Genomic DNA, 20,843 nt, shown 5'->3' on the forward strand with positions numbered 1-20,843 from the left:
TAGAATATTTCATACGGAAAACATTTTTCATTTAGTCATATATTGGATACATGGGGATTTTGCTTTTTTTAGTGCATTTTACTTTTAATTTACCACGCTGAAAAAACACAAATTGGATCAAACAAAGAATGTTGCAAAACTTGTCACAAATGCCATGTATGTCCATATTCTATGATTCCTATATCCATTAGCGAGACCTACTCAAAGTAAAATTCCAAGTTCACAAAAGACTAGTCAAATCTTATTAGTGAGCATAATATTTCCTATTCAAGCAGTAAAGAAATTGAAGAACTATCTCTGATAATATAAAGAATGAAAGTAAAAGGTAGTTCTTAACTTTCAACATGCTACATTCAGCATTCTTATGTATTTGTTTCCGATGGCTATACTTTAAATATAACTTCTACTCTGTATCTAATAGAAAATACTAAAAGTCTACGCAAAGTTAGTAACAATTGTAAGTAAGATATATAAAATTACAATGTATAAGACCACAAAAATCAACTACTGCAATAGTAAACACATTCTGAGTATATATACAGCAAATGTACTTTGGCTAACCCACATACATGTGCTAACATGGTACAAAACTACGCCTAAAAATAGGCCTCCTCATCTATAAAATCAACAGGTTATTAAAATAAGTCTGTTTTTGACAAGTGGAAATTACCTTCTCATTAAGATATTAAAAATAGTTTCTCATTAGCATAGAGGAAAACGAAATTTAAAAAAAAGGTATTATAACCTATATACAAAATTTTACACAAAAAGATCAATAACACAAGACACCTTCTTGCTCTTTTGCCTTTTCTCTCTTTGGCTGTGTCTGAATCCACAATATCTGCTCTAAGGCAGTCCAAAGTCCCTGAAAATGAAAGGTGTTCTCCAAAGTACATTCGGTAGCAGAGTGGCATTGCATCCTGTGATTGAATCCCTGTATGACTCAGAAGAGGTTTAAAAACAACCTGGAAGACATAACACATTCATTAATTAGCTTAATTTATAATCCATCATTTACTGTGGCTTTTTTCTTATCCTATCTGAATACATATATTATTACCACAGTGTGAAGCAAAAAAAGGCAGGGGGCGGGGAGGGGGGGACTTGTACAAAAAATGTTAAGCTCTAATTTTACTTAAAACTTAACAGTATTTTTGAGCACCTCTTGTGTGCCACTCATTTTCAAGTTAATCACAAGGAAGAAGATTCCTCCAACCTGCCTGAGTGTCTGAAAGTACAAGGAAAATAAAATTGTGAACTAGTTTGTTTTTTTTTTTAATTTTTTTTAATGTTTATTTATTTTTGAGACAGAGAGAGACAGAGCATGAACAGGGGAGGGGCAGAGAGAGAGGGAGACACAGAATCTGAAACAGGCTCCAGGCTCTGAGCTGTCAGCACAGAGCCCGACGCGGGGCTCGAACTCACGGACCGTGAGATCATGACCTGAGCCAAAGTCGGACGCTTAACCGACCGAGCCACCCAGGTGCCCCTGAACTAGTTTAAATCATTCTACTTCCTGTTTTTAGAAAAGGCATGTATACTGTGTTTCCATAAAAACGTGGTATTAGAATAGCTTATCAACATCTTACGTTAATATAAAAATGTTTCATATGTTATATTATGAATATCTGACCTATTTTTAAATGGTATCACTTGGTTATGACAGTCATTTAATATTTATTTCCTGACAAAAAACTTCCTTTATATTTTAAGTACTACACATGCTTATAGAAATACATCACTGATTAAATGTCTTGTTAACTGATGTTGTAGTCATGAAGAGCAAACTCAAACAGAAGCAACTAATTTGTTTAGTAGTTGATTACTATAATCAATTTACTTATTCTCTGTTGCATGGTTCCTTTCTCTCCTTCCACGTCTAAAATATAGGTGCTATCTATGGGGCGCCTGGGTGGCTCAGTTGGTTAAGCATCTGACTTCAGCTCATGGGTTCAAGCCCCATGAGTCCCTGAAAATGGGACTCAGTTCATGGGTTCAAGCCCCACATCGGGCTGATTGCTGACAGCTCAGAGCCTGGAGCTGGCTTCAGATTGTGACTCCCTTTCTTTCTGCCCTTCCCCCACCTCCGTTCACGTGTGCTCTCTCTCTCTCAAAAATAAACATTAATTTTTTTTTTTAAGTAAAATAAAATGTAGGTGCTACCCAATGCTTTCCATGACCCTCCCCTAACCCTTTCAACTGTACACTCTCCTTTAGTGATCTTTTCCTGAAAGTTAAATATTATCATTAAAATGGACAAGTGCAATTTATGTATTAAGACTCAAGTCTAGGGGCGCCTGGGTGGCGCAGTCGGTTGAGCGTCCGACTTCAGCCAGGTCACGATCTCGCGGTCCGTGAGTTCGAGCCCCGCGTCGGGCTCTGGGCTGATGGCTCAGAGCCTGGAGCCTGTTTCCGATTCTGTGTCTCCCTCTCTCTCTGCCCCTCGCCCGTTCATGCTCTGTCTCTCTCTGTCCCAAAAATAAATAAACGTTGAAAAAAAAATGAAAAAAAAAAAAAAAAGACTCAAGTCTACATGTTCAATTACCTCTAGGACATCTCATTTGTTTGTGCTTGGGAAGAAAGGCTACTCTTCTAAGGACTATAGAACTAAAACAGAGAATTCAAACAGTTCTACTGTAGATTGGAACTTTGGGGATAAATTTCTTCTCCCTTTTATACTTGCTTGGGATATTCTTTCTTGCCTTTACTCTTGGATTTGCTCGTTCATTCTAATGGAAAAACTCTACCCTCTTCAAGGTTCAAACCACCCTCTTTCCTAATCTTTGTCATTTATTTATGGCTCCATACCTATCAGAAACTTTGATTCCAGAATCTTTGATTATTTTTTCCTGTTTCTTTTCAATCCCAATTTATAATCCTGAATGACTTCTTTGACCATGAGGATAACCAACACTTCAGTCCAAAGTTATAGAACTTCCTTTTCCCCTATAATCTTGCTTAATTTCATTTCACCAACTTCCTAGATTGTTTATTATATCTTATCACCACATTTTTCTTGCTATATCTGCTTTGGATCAATCATCTTCTACTCCTATAGCTGAGCTGCTAGGAACAATGAGAGGAGATGATATAATTGCATTCATTGCTACCCTAACACTAACCTAAACTCTTAACCAGGCCCTCAGCACTATCTGACAATCTTTTTAGGGTGTCTGTTTGGTAAGCTCTCTTCCATATTCACTCCAACGTTTACACATATCTAAATTACCTTACAGAGTTTTTTACCATATTATTTAATATTCATGTTTCTAATAGACTTTAGAGTCTTTAAAACAATATAGTTATCTCTAAAAATATGTATTGAATACTAATAAAGACAATTAATGTACTCTATAGGCCAAAACAACAACAAAATTATTTTTTTTCCCACTCTCCATTAAAAAAAAAAAAATGAAGACCCTAAAAACTACTCTAATGTACTGGAGAAGTAGATCTCAGGAAAATTTTAAAGTGCCTGACACATTTCTTAACATAAATTACCTTCTACTGTAAGAGAAAATTGAAGCTACCAATTTGCAAACTTACCTGTATAGCTGTGAACTGTCCTTATTGCCTTCTCAGTTTCTCAGAGGAAATTCTCAGGGGAAAAAAGTATTTTTTTATGTCTAAAACATCTCTCTCTCTACAAATGACTGTAAATTCCAACACTCCTCATCCCTCTCTGAATCTTGCTCTATCAGTTTACCCTTCTTTTTTCTTCTTCTGATCAGGACATTCCTAATTCCTCCTAAATATCTAACTATGCTTGAGTCTCTCTCATCCTGAAAAAATAACACCTCTTAATAGCCACGGTCCCACTCATCTACTTGCCTTGTGATCATTCAAACCAAAATAGTCAAAGGATTTTGCTGTCCACTCCTACCTTTAATCAATTAAATAAAGACCTCCAGAATATTTTACCATCACTTTATCAAAGTCACAACCATCTATGTTAAAAGCCTCATTTACCACTGCATGAACTATTTCAATAACTCATTTTTTTCACCTATAGTTCTCTACTTCAATCCATTAACACATTGCTACCATATAATATTTCTTCTACATGTACAGTTCTAGTCACTTTATTCCTTGCTTTAAAATCTTCAGTGCCTCCCAACTGCTCACTCAATAAAGTCTTAACATAGCACTTAATATAGCCTTCTATATGACATGGTTAAATTTAGCTTTCTAGTCATGTGTTTTGGTCAATTTGTATCTCCAAATAACAAAGATGTTACTGTATGAGACTAATAACTATATACCACTCTTCTGTTTAATGAACATCTACAAGTGCTAAATTTGCATTTATAATTAACCCATGTACTTTTAAAAGGTTCCTCCTTTTTTTGCATGAAGGCTTTAGGCAGAGAAGCACAGAAAAAAAGATATGCCCTAGGATTTCCAAGGTGCACATGACTTGGTGGTTCCAGCTGCTAAGTACCACCTAATGAGGGATTACTATAATTATGGAAAAAGAGACTGGCTCACCTGTGCATCAGCAAGCTGCACAGCAGGAAACCCTTGGTTGGCTTCTTCTACACCTGCCACATCATCCTGACTAGTGCTATGCTGAGAATGCGTTCCATCCAAAGTATTCTGGTCGCTAGATAAGACAGTGTTGAAATCTGAAGCTGAGGGTATCGTAGGAAGATTGGGTGCAACACCTAACGGAGTAAATGTTCAAAAATAAAACTTAAGTTGTGAGGAAATAAAAACAACTTAAAGGGCACAGCAAAGTAAACTTATGAAGTCTGTATTATAGTAGTATTACCAGACCATCTTAATTGAATGAAGAAAAAAAAAAAAAACAGCACTTTTACGTTATTTTAGAGGCATGATTTACTAATAAAAATGAAACTAAACTATAATTTCAGAAAATATTAGTCTTCCTCATACATGAAGTCTGTATTAGAACCAGTCAGTCCAAAGTACAGAATTTTATGGCTAGAATATCTTTGAAAAGCATTTGATATTCCCTCAGCTTTGCACTGAGGAGCAGTCATAGATAGCAGTAGGATAAAAGCAATGGATGTCACAGAGTCCCACATATAAATTTCTTCCCAACTATGCTTTCCTGAGGCAAAAGAAAAAGAAAATGACACTATTTCATTTCCTATGTACTCCCTTTACCCTTTAGCTCCCCAGGCAAAAGACCCACGCATGATAAAGAGGAAATGTTCTTTTCTGGTTTTCTTAAAATTTAAACTGCACAGTAGTGAGACTAGTTTTAGAAAAGTACTGAGAGCTGGTGGAAGCATCATCCTTCTCTCTTCTTCAACCAAGAACCAATGCTAAGAACTGGAATGTAGTCATAATTAGAATCAGTTCCAGGTTCAAAAGTACGCCACATACCAGCAAAAAAAAAAACAAAAAAACCACAAAAAAACCCCAAAAACTAAATAGTCATGTTTCAACCACATTTCATAATTTCCTATTTTCTATCTGAACAGAATTTGTTAGCAATGCAAATTGCTGTTACATGGATTAACTTCAGCTGCCCTCAGTAACTAGGACCAAAGCCTATTTCACAGTCTTTAAAAAAAATTTTTTACAAGAAAATAATACATGCATCTAATAAATTTGGGAAAACACCCCCAAAAAAGAAAAAAAGTAGAAAATGAAGGGTGGCACCTCTTCTGTTTCTGGAGATAGCCACCAATATTTCTTTGTGAATTCCCTGCCAGTCTTCTTCCTATTTACACACACCCTTTTAAAATTAACAAACTGCCAGGGTGTCTGGGTGGCTCACTTAAGCATCTGACTTTTGATCTTGGTTCAGGTCATGATCTCATGGTTGACAGCATGGAGCCTGCTTGGGATTCTCTCTCTCTGCCTCTCTTCCTGCCCCCCCCTCCCCAACTCATGCACATGCACACATGCTCGCTCTCTCTATCTCTCACTCTCTCTCAGAATAAATAAAATTTAAAAATAAATAAATAAAAATAAAATAAAATAAAATAAATTGCCCTTGTTTCCTCCTCAAGGGCAAGAATCTTATTTTAATTCCTCTTAGTACTTGTTTAGATTTTAATTAAATATTTTAATTAAATACTTAATTACTAAAAAGAGTAAAAGAATGCTAGTTATTATTTCTCTGAGGAACGTGGAAAAACTAAAAATATTTTTCTGTATTGTAGGTACATTATGCCATATACTTTGCATGTTTTCATTTACTGCCTTTTGGTATTTAGAAAATTAAACCAGCCACATTAACTGGACATTTTAAACTCTTGAAATTATATACAATCTCACATTTGACATATTTATCTTTCCACAAGAACACCAAGTGACTTCTTACTATTCTCTCAACTTGATATTAACAAAGATATTTCATAAATGGGAAAATTTAAACTAAACACTATTAAACATTTCAGATTTTTTGACTATTCCCTGAAAAACAGGATTTTGTTAAAATTTATGTATGCATCTTAGACAGTTAAGCAAAATAACACGTAGCTTAATACCTGTTGGAAGGCTGTTATGTGCAGACTTTGTAACAGGAGATTCCTGCACCACACTTCCACGATTACCAACAGCATTTGACATCCAATTATAGAAACTCACAGAAGATGGCTCAGATAGCAAGGGATGTTCGGATAACATATCAGTGGCCATTGTATTTCCTGAAAAAAAAGTTTTATTGTTTATTATTTATGTATTACTTACATACTAAGGAAGCATAAAATATGGTTTATGTAATTAATTTTTAAAAGTCAGGTTAAATTGTCTTTTGCAGATGTTTTCAAACTCACTGCATGATGTTGGTATTTAGATATTAAGGCATTAATAACTTATTTTTAATATAACAAGAAGAAATGCACTGCTAGCTGGTTTTGACACCATCCCATACCATGACTAGGTTGACAGTAATGTCAAATGCTGCAATTTAGAAATACAAATTAAAGGCATGAAGACACCAAAAGTTACAAAGAGAAGAGTTTCCCAAAATATTTTTTCAAAGATTTCTATGTGTAATACATAGATAGATTAGTTATGCAACCAAAGTATAAATCAAAATAAACTTCAGTCCTGTTTGTTTTTAATTCTTGCATAGAAGTAAACTTATAATTGTCTAAACTAAGGATGTACCTGTTCTTGTTAAGGAGCTGCTTTTTACAGCTGCACTACTTCTTTGAGGGGTCCCTTCCAGGAGGTTGTGCAGGCTTGGGAAGCTTCCAGTCAGGTAGCTGAGTAGGCTCTCCTTCCTTGGACTCTCCTTAACTGGCATCCCAGCACGTCCAACATGTACCGGAGAATCTGTGGCAGTGTCTCCACTGGTATAGCTCAAAGAATGATATGGGTGAATGCCCTGCAAAAGGAACAACACAGGGCTTTCTTTCTTATATATATAACAATGACTGCTAATAACTGCAACTACTACTACCTTTGCTATTACTGCTAGTTACTATTCATGTTAATACCAACACAGATTGTGCCTACTAGGACTACGGTGAATCTCAAGTGTATGTAAAAATGTTTTAAAACGTTATAGTACAATGCAAAGAACAGCCTTTATTATCACTCACTTATTTTAACAATGAATTATTAACTCCCTTTGAAATCTGAAGCGTGTGTCTTGTGGCAAGATTTCTATCCCGAAATTCTTAATACTGTAGTACTTTTCTTGGTACCCTGATAATGAAAATCTGTGAGAGATTCTCTGTAGAGTTCTAATATGTCAAAAACAATTTTCAGAAATTCTCTGAGAAAAATAAAAAGTTACAGAATTGCCCATCTCTATTTGCTCTGTCACATCTAAGATTAGAATTTCAGATCAGTATAAAATAGTACAAGAAAAGCCTATAAAAGAAGAGATCTGAAACAAAGCACTGAAATTCAATTCTCTGGAGGATTTTTATGATCCATAAACAAAGGAACGTTTGTGGAGAAAGGAAAAATCATCAACCAAAAAAAACCCTGAAACGACTAAGGAGTTGAGAGTTTAAAAGTATCCTCCTTCTAACTATGCTGTAGAAATAGAGTAAGCCTAATAGTCCAAACTTAACAAATGTATACCAATCATTGAATTGTTTAATTAAAAGAGCAATATGTACACAGAATGAAGACTTTAAAAGCACAAAAAGATTATTCAATAAAAAGTATCCCCTCACTCCAGTCTACTATATCCCTTCCCCAAAAGGTACTATTTCTTATCCTTCTTTAAATAATTTATGACTATACAAGCACATACACATATTTATCCTTTTTTTTTTTAACACACAGATACATATTATCCCATATTTTGTGTTTACTTTAATCCAGCACTCTGGTGACCATTCCACATCCACTTAGAGATCTCCTTTATCTTTTAAACACAATTTTTTAAGTCTTCATAGTCTACATCTGTATCAGGGTACACTAGTTTATTAGTCCTCTAATGATTAGTTATTTATGTTTCTTCTATTATTTTCCTATCATAAACAGTGTTGTAAAAACATTATTGGATGTGTGTCTTTGAATAATTAGAACATCCATTTCTTTAGAATGAATTCCTGGACATGAACATACTGGGTAAGAGAAGATCACATTTTAAGTTTTGATACAAATTGTCATATTATTCTTCCAAGAGGTTGTGCCAGTTTACACTCCCACCAGTAGTGTAGGAGAGTGTCTGTTTTCTCATCTTCACCAACAATATACACTATTCAAATGTTTTAATGTTTTCAGTCTGACAGGTGGAAATGGAAATCTCATTTTAATTTACATTTCTTTAATTGTAAGAGGGTACATATTCACATATGTATATATATTTCTATGTGAACTGCCCATATACCATTTTTCCATTTGGTTTTGCTCTTTTTTCCTAATGATTAGAAAAAGATCTTTATATACATGAGGAAATTAGTCCTTTGTCATATGTCTATTTTGTTTATGATACATTATTTTTTTCTGTGTAGAAACTTTATATTTTAATATAAGCAAAATTATCACCTTTTACCTTATGGGTTCTGGGTATTAATATAAGTCTATACCCAGATTTTCAAAGAAAGTTAATATATTAACTGTTGTTTTTGTTGCTCAGAAAAGGAAACTAACAAAAAATACATAACCCATGACAACAACAAATAACTTACATTCTTACTATGTGCCAGGTATTATTCTAAGCATTTTCCATATATTACAGCTATTTCTTACATTGACTTTCTGGAAAAAGTTATTACTGTAATCTCCATCAGACAGATAAGGAAACAGACACACAGTACAGGTAACTTGTTCAGTCACAAAGCAACTGAGTGGCAGAGGCAGAATTGAAACCAAGGCTGTCTGGCTCCCAAGGTGGTCCAGCTCAACAGTGTAAATAAATTCATAAAATAGCCTAACTCTAACTGTATATTAAATTACTAATCATGTTAATTTCACCATAAGGATATTTATTATTATTGAATTATTAATTACTGAATATAGAAATGCTATTTGAAGATTTAAATTTAAATACCTAGTATTTGAATTTGAGATATCAAAAATTTAGATCTTCTCTGGAAGACTACTCTAACTAAAAATAGTAATAATAATGTACCTTTATTTTTAATGCAGAGTCACTATGAGTATGAGTCTTAGAAAGTTTCCTCATTATTTCAGCTCCAGTTACAGGTCCAGAACTACCAGGTGGAGGCCGGTTGGCTGTTCCTTCTAGCAGCATTGTGTGTTCACTGACTGTGGCTGAAATAGTTCAAAAGAATACGTAGGCTATAGGTTATTAGACATTTTCTTGAAACAGCAACACCAGTGTTCCTAGTGGTGTAACTACACTCAACTTTACATATGCCTTGAATAAATAAATTAATTAATTAAATTTCCTTGAAATTGTGGAATAAACTATAATATTAATTCACATTTTTCTTTTACTCTCCCAACCCCAATCTTCTCATTTATCTTAAAAAAGGAACAAATAACTTCTATTCAGTGCCTCCACAGGCCACCCAAGTGTTATAGAGATAAAAAAACAATTCAACTAAGCTGCAAATACATAATTTTCAGATTAACCTAGGCATTTGAAGATAACTAATTAAACGAGATGTTTATTATAGTATTCTTCCAATTTTCAGGACTTGAAATCCAGCCTATTATTCAGAGCATATTCACTTTTAAGCATAAAGTTTTTTTAAAAACAACAACAACAACAACAACAAAAAACCTGGGTAAAGATTTTTTTCCAAATTTTTATTTAAATTTTAGTTAGTTAACATACAGTGTACTATTGGTTTCAGGAGCGTAATTTAATGATTCATCACTTACATATAACATCCAGTGCTCATCGTAAAAAGTACCCTCCTTAATGCCCATCACCCATTTAGCCCATTCTCCCCACCCATTTCACTCCATTCACCCTCAGTTTGTTCACTATAGTTAAGAGTCTCTTAGGGTTTACTTCCCTCTTTATTTTTTCTTCCTCTATGTTCATCTGCTTTGTTTCTTAAATTCCACATATGAGTGAAATCATATGGTATTTGTCTTTCTCTGACTGGCTTATTTTGCTTAGCATAATAAACTCTACTTCCATACATGTTGTTGTAAATGGCAAGATTTCATTCTTCATGATGGTTGAGTAAAATTCCATTGTATATATATACCACATCTTTACCCACTCATCAGCTGATGAACATTTGGACTCTTTCAATAGTTTGGCTATTGTTGATAATGCTGCTATAAACATCAGGGCACATGTACCCCTTCGAATCTGTAGTGCTATTGCTTGTGTTGTAGGGTAGTTCTGTTCTTTAACTTTTTGAGGAACCTCCATACTGTCTTCCACAGTGGTTGGACCAGTTTGCATTCCCACCAATAGTGCAAGAGGGTTTCCCTTTCTCCACATCCTCGCCAACATCTGTTGTTTCTTCTGTTGTTAATTTTAGCCATTCTAACAGGTGAGAAGTGGTATGTCATCATGGTTTTGATTTGTATTTCCCTGATGATGAGTGATGTTGAGCATCTTTTCATGTGTCTGTTAGCCATCTGGATGTCTTCTTTGAAAAAATGTCTATTATCTGTTTTTTCAGTGTGAAGTTTGATCAGTTCTGTATAGATTTTGGACACTAACCTTTTATCAGATATGTCATTTGCAAATGTCTTCTCCCATTCTATAAGCTACCTTTTCATTTTGGTGATTGTTTCCTTTGTTGTGTAAAAGCTTTTCATTTTGCTGAGATCCCAATAGTTCATTTTTGCTTTTGTTTCCCTTGTCTCTAGTGACATCTCTAGTAAGAAGTTGCTCCAGCCAACGTCAAAAAGATTGCTGCCTGTTCTCTTCTCTAGGATTTTGATGGTTTCCTGTCTCACCTTTAGGTCTTTCATGCATTTTGAATTTATTTTTGTGTATGGTGTAAGAAAGTGGTCCAGGTTCATTCTTCTGCATGTTGCTGTCCAGGTTTCCTAACACCATTTGTTAAAGAGACTGTCTTTTCCCCATTGGGTATTCTTTCCTGCTTTGTTGAAGATTAGTTGACCATATAGATGTGGGTCCCTTTCTTGGTTTTCTATTCTGTTCCATTGATCTAAGTGTCTGCTTTTGTGCCAGTACCATACTGTCTTGATGATTATAGCTTTTTAATATAGCTTTAAGTCTGGAATTGTGATGCTTCCAGCTCTCCTTTTCTTTTTCAGGATTGCTTTGGCTGTTCAGGGTCTTTTGTGTTTCCATACAAATTTTAGGATTATTTATTCTAGTATTTTATTCTAGATGCTGGTGGTATTTTGATAGGGATTGCATTAAATGCACAGATTGCTTTGGGTAGTATTACCATTTTAACAATACTTATTCTTCCAATTCATGAGCATGGGATGCTTTTCCATTTCTTTGTGTCCTCTTCAATTTCTTTCATATGTGTTCTACAGTTCTCAGAGTACAGATCTCTTGACTCTTTAGTTAGGTTTATTCATAGGTATCGTACGGTTTCTGGAGCAACTTTGGAGACTGATCCCTTGATTTCTTTTTCTGCTGTGTTATTATTGGTGTATAGAAATGCAACCAATTTCTGTACATAAATTTTGTGTCCTGAACTTTGCTGAATTCATGTGTTCTAGCAATTTTTTTGGTGGAGTCTTTCATATTTTCTACATAGCATATCATGTTATCTGCAAATAGTGAAAGTTTGACTTCTTCATGGCTGATCTGGACGCTTTTTATTTCCTTTGATTGTCTGATTGCTGAGGCTAAGATTTCCAGTACTATGTTAAATAGTAATGGTGAGAGTGGACACCTCTGTTTTGTTCCTGACCTTAGAGGAAAAGCTCTCAGTTTTCCTCATTAAGGATGGTATTAGTTGTGGGTCTTTGTATATGTCCTTTATGATGTTGAGGTATGTTCCATCTATACCTACTTTATTGAGGGTTTTTATCAGGAACAGATGCTGTATTTTGTCAAATGCTTTTTCTGAATCCATTTAAAGTGTCATGGTTCTTACCCTTTCTTTTATTAATGTGGTGTATCACATTGATTGATTTGCAAATATTGAACCACCCCTGCAGCCCAGGATTAAATCCCACTTGATAATGGTAAATAATTCCTTTAAGGTACTGCTGGATTTGATTTGCTAGTATCTTGTTGAGAATTTTTGCATCTGGGTTCATTAGGGATATTGACCTGTAATTCTCCTTTTTAGCGGGATCCTTGTCTGGTTTTGGATCAAGGTAATGCTTGGCCTGGCAGAATGAGTTTGGAAGTTTTCCTTCCATTCATATTTTCTGGAATAGTTTGAGAAGACTAGGTATTAAATCTTGTTTAAATGTCTGGTAGAATTTGAAAAGCCATCTGGCCCTGGACTTTTGTTTGTTGGGAGATTTTTGATATATCAATGTTCTGAAAGCTCTAATTTTAAGGCTACTGTCCTTTTCCATGGTACTTGTAATATTTTTTTCAAAATATATGATAATTCAGTATAATTGAAAATGACATGTCTTGATAACAAAAGAAAACCTCTGAAAAAGCATTAAAGTGTGCACATATAATTTTGAAAAGCATATCTATTGTCTCTGTTCTGGCACAGTCATTATGCTGATAAAATTCAGGCTGAAAGCATGACTCTAAACATTACATAAATACAGAATCAACCAGGCACCAGGTAAAATTCAAAGGCTTCTTTAAAAGACTATGTCATAGACAAGACAATGAACAAATACAAATGTGAATTTTAAAAGAAAGTTAATGTGCTTCACGCAAAACATTCTAGCTATGCAAAGATGTCTGTTATTGTACTGGATAGATTAGGAGAAGTCTATCGTATTTTATGAAATTAAATATAAAACTCAAAAGTCAGTATAAAGATTCCAATATTATCATCATTTATTTGGACTAATACAAACCATACTTATGTAATTAAGCCATGACAATTTCAAATTTTGGCACACAGATGATTAAAATTATCACATATACTATGTTACCAAGGTGTAATATCTAACTAAAATATTTACAGATTACCTGCATCAAATTCAAATTCTGCTCCATCAGCACTGGTGTCACTTTGAAGACCACCTCCATTGTCCAGCCCAAGTCCATCTTCATGTTCGTGATCCACAGCTGATTGAGGTTTGAGGGGCTGAGCTGGTCGATGTAAGCTAACTCCTTTAAAGGCTGGTGTCACCACAATAAACTTCATCCACTGCCTTGCCAGTGCAACTAAACCTTTCTTTAAAGTTACCAACGCAGGAAGTCCATCACTCTGTAACAATAATGATTTAATAGTAAGTTACTATTTAAGTGCTTTGCATACATTTATTCATTTAAACCCCATAACTCCCATTTAGAGATGAAGAAGCTAGAATTTGTGTGTTATAATTTGTTCAAGGTTACAAAAGAGATCCTTTCAAGCTGACTATAGAACTCATTCTCTAAATACAACATTGCATCTTTCTGTCATAACACATTACCAGGTGAATAAGAAGCTAAACATGAGGCGCAAAATTGGGATTCTCCTTAAGAACCATTCAGTCCACTGTACCTTTTTTACTCAATTGAGGAAATCAAATGTATTCTGAGCTACCTGGAATATTCATTAAACAAACAGAATGAAATTATTCCCTTCAAAGATTAGGTAACCACCACTATTTTAACATTAAAAATAAATAAATTACTATGGTTAAATGCTGAACACAGTTGAATTTGTAACTGCTTTCAAAGTTAAAGGTATTATCAGTAACAATTACATAATTTAGAATATACTTTATTCCACATGGTGATGATTTTAAGAAAGAAAATTTGGGGCGCCTGGGTGGCGCAGTCGGTTAAGCGTCCGACTTCAGCCAGGTCACGATCTCGCAGTCCGTGAGTTCGAGCCCCGTGTCAGGCTCTGGGCTGATGGCTCAGAGCCTGGAGCCTGTTTCCGATTCTGTGTCTCCCTCTCTCTCTGCCCCTCCCCCGTTCATGCTCTGTCTCTCTCTGTCCCCCCAAAATAAATAAAACGTTGAAAAAAAAAAATTTAAAAAAAAAAGAAAGAAAATTTGGCTAATTCCTAATTTCCTAAGAGGAAAACATCCAACTCCTCTCCATCCCCTTTCTTGTAATTCCTTGTGTTGGGAGAAATGCTCTGATTGAAGACAGACATTTATTAGACAGCAGAAATCACCTCACTTGCTTTCTGAGGAACATCAGATCTCTTAGCCTGTCCTTTAATTCTTAGACTCAAGTAAGGAGAGCCATCTTGTGCTTCTTCCTCTTACATATAAAGCATATCTTGGCAAAGCATCCATACATGAGAAATGCCTGGTGGCATTTCAGTTCCAGTGTCTCTGCCTATGAGTAGATGGGCAAGCTAGCCTTGCACTGTGGACCTCCAGCCTTCAATTTCCAGGGTAGGAGTAGAAAGCACTATACTAGTCTCAGGTCTAAGTACCTTTTTCAAATCCATCATTTACTAGAGATTCTCTCATTGGAGGTTATCATTAATAAATACTGATAGAATGATCCCTAATTTGGCTAAACTTCTCATGCATTTTCTATTGACCTAAAGCTTGGAGAGAAGAGAGATCCTCAAGTTCTAAACCTCTAATGAAGACATGTTATCTTCTGTAGTCCTTTTCTAGAGGCAGACATATATTGTATTTATTTTGTATTATTATACATTCTCCCTTTAACCATTAATTAGCCCCTATTTTATTAAACATTTCTGTGAAATCTGATGCTGGTGATTACTTTTTGCTTGAAATTCTTTAAACCTTTGGCTTCTAAGGCATTTATTCCTCATTCTCCTACCTGTTACTTTCCCTCCTCAGCATTCTGTGTAGCTCTATCCACCCTCTCGCCACCCCACTTTAATTTTGGTATTCTTCAGGGATCCATTCTGGACCAGTTTCTCCCTCAACACGCCATCATCCCTACACGTTTCATCCATCTAGAAGTTTTCATCTACAGCTTCTAACACTTTCATGTTGGCAACTCCCAAATCATTCATCTGAGCCCACTGTTGTCTATAAGCCGGTATTTCTAATTGTATTTCTCCTCTAGACTTCTCATCCACATCTCAAACCCCATGGATCAATGAGTGGCTCCTCTAAAGAATAGAGGCTTCTTTAAAACTAATCTATGGTTTCACATATGGTTTCCATAACTCACCATTGTAGCATCATCAATGATGGAGTAATTTGCCTGGTGCAGGTAGTGATGTAGTATATTGCACAGCAAACATGAAGGATTTTCTTGGAGAAAACGTGCAACTTTTGTAAGTCTGTTGTATTTACTTCTCAGCGGAAAATGTACACTTTTATTCTGAAACAAAGCAAAAACAACAGATTTAGAGTTATATAAATCAAAGACAGTGCAAATAGAAGATATCTAGTAATCAAGAACTTGCAGGTCTGATGTTTTCCAACAATGATGAACAATAAGGGATCATGTTCAATAATAAATTCTCTATGATACCTTGTATTGTTGAAAGACATACCTCTAATGCTTCTGTCATTATGCATCCCATAACAGCACAAATTCTCAAGGTGCCTTCAGTTTCTAATTTGTTTAAGGATGATTTGAGTTGATCAATGGGAACAAGCCATGCACCAACAGCTGGAGTTGCAGTGCTTAAAAGGTTCAGCTGCCTTTGAATATTAAAAAAAAAAAAATTACAAAAACAAGTTTCAAGATTTGTATTTCAAACAATAATCCATACTTACTATACTTAGTGGCTATTTTACTTAGGCAAAATTTCTTTTCTTTTTGGTTACCAGATACATTATGAACATATAAGTAGAAATGCCAAGAACAGATAATAGGAAAAAAAGAAAAATATTAAAACCTATTAGAGGTGAAAGTAAGAAGTTCATGGTGAGGTGACATATAAAAGTAAAACTAAAGCCCTAGAAAAGAAAAAGAGTCAAACAAGAGAATAATAAGGTCTATAGAAAGCATGAAAGTAGGAAATATGGTAAGAAAGTGGCAACCCTAATGCTAGATACATCAGAAAAATAACTTAAAAAACATTAGACAGAATTTTATGTTATTTAAAATAAAGTAACATCAAGGAATAGTACTACGTTTTAAAAACTTTTTACCTAGAAAATGAATGTGTAGGAGATCTCACATTGGTGGGAGCTGCAAAACTAAACCATATTTCCTTGATGGTCAACTTCATGCTACATGAATCTGGAGGTGGAGGCATCAGAGGTAGATCTTTTTTCAAATCATCAGATTCAACTCCTTCATCCTACATAAATTCAAAAACCAAAAACTTAGCTCCTTAAAACCACTAGTGCAAAGGTTAATGTTTTAAGCACAAAATCTTCCCAACAAAGCAAGTTCTACAGATAACACCTTTATATAAAACAGGTAACATAAACCCTGCTCAGCCTGATTCTGAGAAATATCTAGAGACCCTTGAAGCTCCAAGGAGCATAGTCTGAAAAGCCACTGCACTGTAACAAACCATAAATCAAGAAATCTTAGAACTGAAGGGTTTCTCATGATCACTTCATTCAATCACATGTGTTTAGAGATGTTTAACTGTTATTTTTTCCACGTGAAGAAAGTGAGAGAAAGAGGTTTGGTGATTTGCCAAAAGGTCATACAATATTAAGTAGGAGAATGAGTGATAGAATTAAGGTCTTCTGCTTCCCACCACAATCTATTTTCCATTCCAGTTTAACAAAAAACTTTAAACTTCCAAATAAAGTGCCATAAAAATACTAGTGTAGTCCATGTTCAAATAAACAACACTCTACAATCAAAAATTCTGAGTTATCTTATATGCTAGCAGTCTGAATCAGTATTAAGAAATAGAGGAGTATTTTTTAAATGTATAATCACCACTCTTTAGAATGCAAGGAGGTAAGAATAATATTAAGGAAACAAAAAAGTGTACGGCCTGTAATGTCTACTTATAGCTCTCTGATTCACTTGTGATCAAGATGAAGAAAAGACTGACATTTTCTTGTGGGATGATTAAGGAATCTAGAGTATCCACAAAATAGTTTGAATCCTAAGTGCTAAAAAACCAACTTGAACCATAGGCAACAGTAATTTTAAAGTTAGAAGGCACTAAATATAAGTCGACATTCCTTATCTGCAATTCTAAAATTACAATGTTCTGAAAAATCTAAATATGTCTGTGTAAATGTGGCAACAAAATTTGATCTGAACTGGTGACGGGCTATTTATCCCATTTGGCATTTTTATTAATGTTGTGCTACATAAGTATTTAAATAGTTCAAGACACAGTGCTATCTCAGATTCCACTAGGCGTTTATGTAACATATAAACCACACACAGTTATTACCTTTCTCTTAAAGGAAAAAAGTCTGAATTCTCAAATACACCTGACCTGTGGGTTTCAGACAAGGCTGTGAGAAGAAAGTCTTCAAGAACTCAAATTTTAAAAAGGGAAGGGAGCTTGTAGGTAATAAGCAACTAATTATAATAATATGTGAAGCAAAGCAGCAGTACACTTAGATTTAGGTTGACCGAATTTTGGGCATCTATGGTATGTGTAAATGATGACAGCTAAAGGCCAATGCATGTAATTCGGGGGCTCAGGTGAAGGGTTAGTGCTAAAAGCATAACCGATGGGCAAGAGTAGTGTCATCAAATTATGGAGCAGGACTAGGAAATGAAATAAATCAGGGAGTGGACAAATAGCAAAAAAAGCAAGGTAGCCAAAAAGAGAACGTGGTGTGAACACCCACATTTAAGGACAAAGAACTGAATAAGGACATGGACCAGCAAAAGTCAGAGAAGCCAAAGTAAGCAATGTTACAAAATTTAGAGATACTCAGCAAGGAGAGTAGGATCAGAGAGATCAAGGAAGACACCTGAGTTTCTGTCAAGTATATTAGCAGGATAGAAGGACAAAGAGAGCACAGCTGGTTTTTCCCAGTTCTTTTGTCCAGTGAGAACCTATTGGATTTTTTAATTTCCTTAATTAAAGTGCTAATTCCCAACCACCATTCAAATACTTCCAAAGACCTCACAAGAAAACTGTGATTAAACTCTTGAACTATGCCTCAAATCAAAATAAATGTTTCAAAACTAAATTCCTAGAAACCTGGGGTTCAGAGCTCATTATGCCAATGGATACTGGATATCCATGACATTTCTTAAAAGGTGGTTTCTTTCCTCTTCAGCTGGTCTAATTTTCAAATGATTAGAAGTATATGTATATATGTGTTTAAAAACAACATCTATCAAGTTCCTACTATGTGCCAGACACTGAGTTAAACCTTTCATATGTATTATCTCCTTTAATCTTAACAAATTAGAAGGTCAATATCATTATAATACTATACAGATGAAGAAACTTCGGAGATGAAATAACTTGCACCAATCACTGGTACAACTCTTCTATAATCTAGAATTTTGAATATTTTCATTATTGCTATTATTCATCATGACATTCTACCATTATAAAAACAATAAATGAATTGCATATAAAATCCTTGAAACAACATAAAAACAATGACTACTTTTCTGATATTCTATTAATTTAATAATTCAACAAATATTTAGTGCCTAATATGAGCAAAGTATAAAGCAAAGCACTACAGCAGATACAAATAGATCTATGGTATGGTACCTACATTTCAGAACTTACACTCTAGTAGTAGTATATAATCACCAAAATACTTTGATTACTATTTAAGCAAAATCTAAAATATGGAAAGACAAGCAAATATACTCCAGAAATTAACTCTGAATTGGGTGTGCAGTTTTCTGTTATTTTTCAAAGCGCTATTACTATTAAAAATTCACCAACTTGTTCATCTGAAACAGAATTTCCATTTAAGTCTGAAGAAGGACTTATTCGATCACAAGGAAGATTATCATCAGAAACATCAGTATTATAGCCACTGCCAGTTGGAGAATCAGAAGAATTATTGGATGTCAGCACTCCACCTCTTTCTGTGACACTAGCTTTACCCATAATTCCAAACGTATTATATAAAACAGCACCAGATTGTCTTCCTCCTTTAAAAATGAAAGAATATATTTATTAAAAATGGTAGGTGTATAAATGTTGTACTCTACAGTATCCATAAAGATAAAAACAAAAAATAAAAATTCATGAAGATATTCTTTCTCATCAAAACTTGTCCTTATCCATAAAAGTCACATAAGATTAGATTATCAGATAAAGAATTGTAGGCATATAAAATTACTATCATACATGACTAAACCTAAAGTCTTATATACAACTCAGCCTTCCCTTTTTTTGTATATTATTCAGTAATATAAAAGAAAACAAATGTAACTGTAAGTCAGTGTGTCTCAATGAATAAAGGATTTACTGTATTTTCATCCTGCAAATCTCTACTAATCAAAAATCCAGTTTCCAAAGACACAAACTTTCAAAAGCTGGGTGGCTTTATATTTTATTCAAAAATTTTTTCTGAACCACAGATTTTTCTGTTCAACCACTGATGCTTTGTATGTCTACATGCTCTGTTAATTTTGAATCACACAACGAAGGGAAAGTTCCACTTATGCAATTGGGATGGAGCACCCACCCTGGTAAATAGTCCCACATACCACACTTTCTGCTTAAATATGCTGATTCAGGTTATTAAAAATCACAATCATTCAAAACATTCCAGCAGAATGGGGCCAATTTGTCCCTCATTTAAGCAGAATTTTTTAAGAATGCTTACCTTTTATGGTTAAATTTTCAAGTCCACATTCAAACATTATCCAACCCCATTTTTCTTGGCTGGGACCTATGCGAGTCACATCTGGAACAGCTTGCTGGTCAGTTTCATCCACAAAAGTAAACTCATCCAACTCTTCAAGAGTAAATAAAACTTTGGATTTCTCAAAAGGAATAGCAGTGATAGCACAGGTACCAATATCTATTATCAAAAGAGAACAAGATGACCATTTTTAAAGACAGAGAGGTTTGTATTTAAAAAAAAAAAAAAGAAACATTTGGCATATCTTAAAAAGATATCTTAATACCCTGTCAAAAAGAAAAATAAATGAACCAACCAACTTCTAAAATAATGCCTAATATCTTACTACTTAAAAAGTGCCAGAATCTCACTGAAGTAAAAGGGAGGAAAAGAGATTCCACAGTTAACAAATAATTGCTCAGAGGCAGAATGAATTCATTTCTGAAAGATTATAGGACACTCTAAAAATCTAAAGTTAAATAGCTCCTGAATAATTCAGTTTCATGGTAAACTATTTTTACATCATCATGTTACAAAAAAAAATTATTTTAATTATGTTCTCATGTTACAAAAAGAATTTCTCATTGTGTTACAAAAAAACATTATTTTAATTAATTACCCAGCTTTAGGAAAAACATTAGAAAACAGGAAAATTACAGCTTTTACTAAAAGATTACTTTATGGTAACACATTTTATGTAATTACAATTCATAACAGACATTGCCATAATAATTCCACTGCTTACAATATGCAATATGGAAACT

General features: G+C 34.4%; 1 protein-coding gene across 13 annotated transcripts in view; it reads right to left on the reverse strand.

Annotated features, from left to right (window-relative positions):
- The window catches only part of KIAA1109 (KIAA1109 ortholog), a 219,284-nt gene that overhangs the window by 85,189 nt on the left and 113,252 nt on the right, over positions 1-20,843 (reverse strand). For all 13 annotated transcript variants that reach the window (XM_043569106.1, XM_043569090.1, XM_043569164.1 and 10 more), the window contains 11 exons: positions 20,062-20,259; positions 19,170-19,381; positions 16,477-16,628; positions 15,873-16,023; positions 15,545-15,697; positions 13,415-13,655; positions 9,518-9,660; positions 7,090-7,309; positions 6,465-6,623; positions 4,489-4,664; positions 790-965 (listed from right to left, as the gene is read on the reverse strand). In XM_043569106.1, coding sequence (XP_043425041.1) covers positions 790-965; positions 4,489-4,664; positions 6,465-6,623; positions 7,090-7,309; positions 9,518-9,660; positions 13,415-13,655; positions 15,545-15,697; positions 15,873-16,023; positions 16,477-16,628; positions 19,170-19,381; positions 20,062-20,259 — 1,981 coding nt within the window. The remainder of the gene's footprint in view (positions 1-789; positions 966-4,488; positions 4,665-6,464; positions 6,624-7,089; positions 7,310-9,517; positions 9,661-13,414; positions 13,656-15,544; positions 15,698-15,872; positions 16,024-16,476; positions 16,629-19,169; positions 19,382-20,061; positions 20,260-20,843) is intronic.

The sequence above is a fragment of the Prionailurus bengalensis genome, chromosome B1, assembly GCF_016509475.1.
Source record: "Prionailurus bengalensis isolate Pbe53 chromosome B1, Fcat_Pben_1.1_paternal_pri, whole genome shotgun sequence".
Classification (NCBI taxonomy): Eukaryota; Metazoa; Chordata; class Mammalia; order Carnivora; family Felidae; genus Prionailurus; species Prionailurus bengalensis.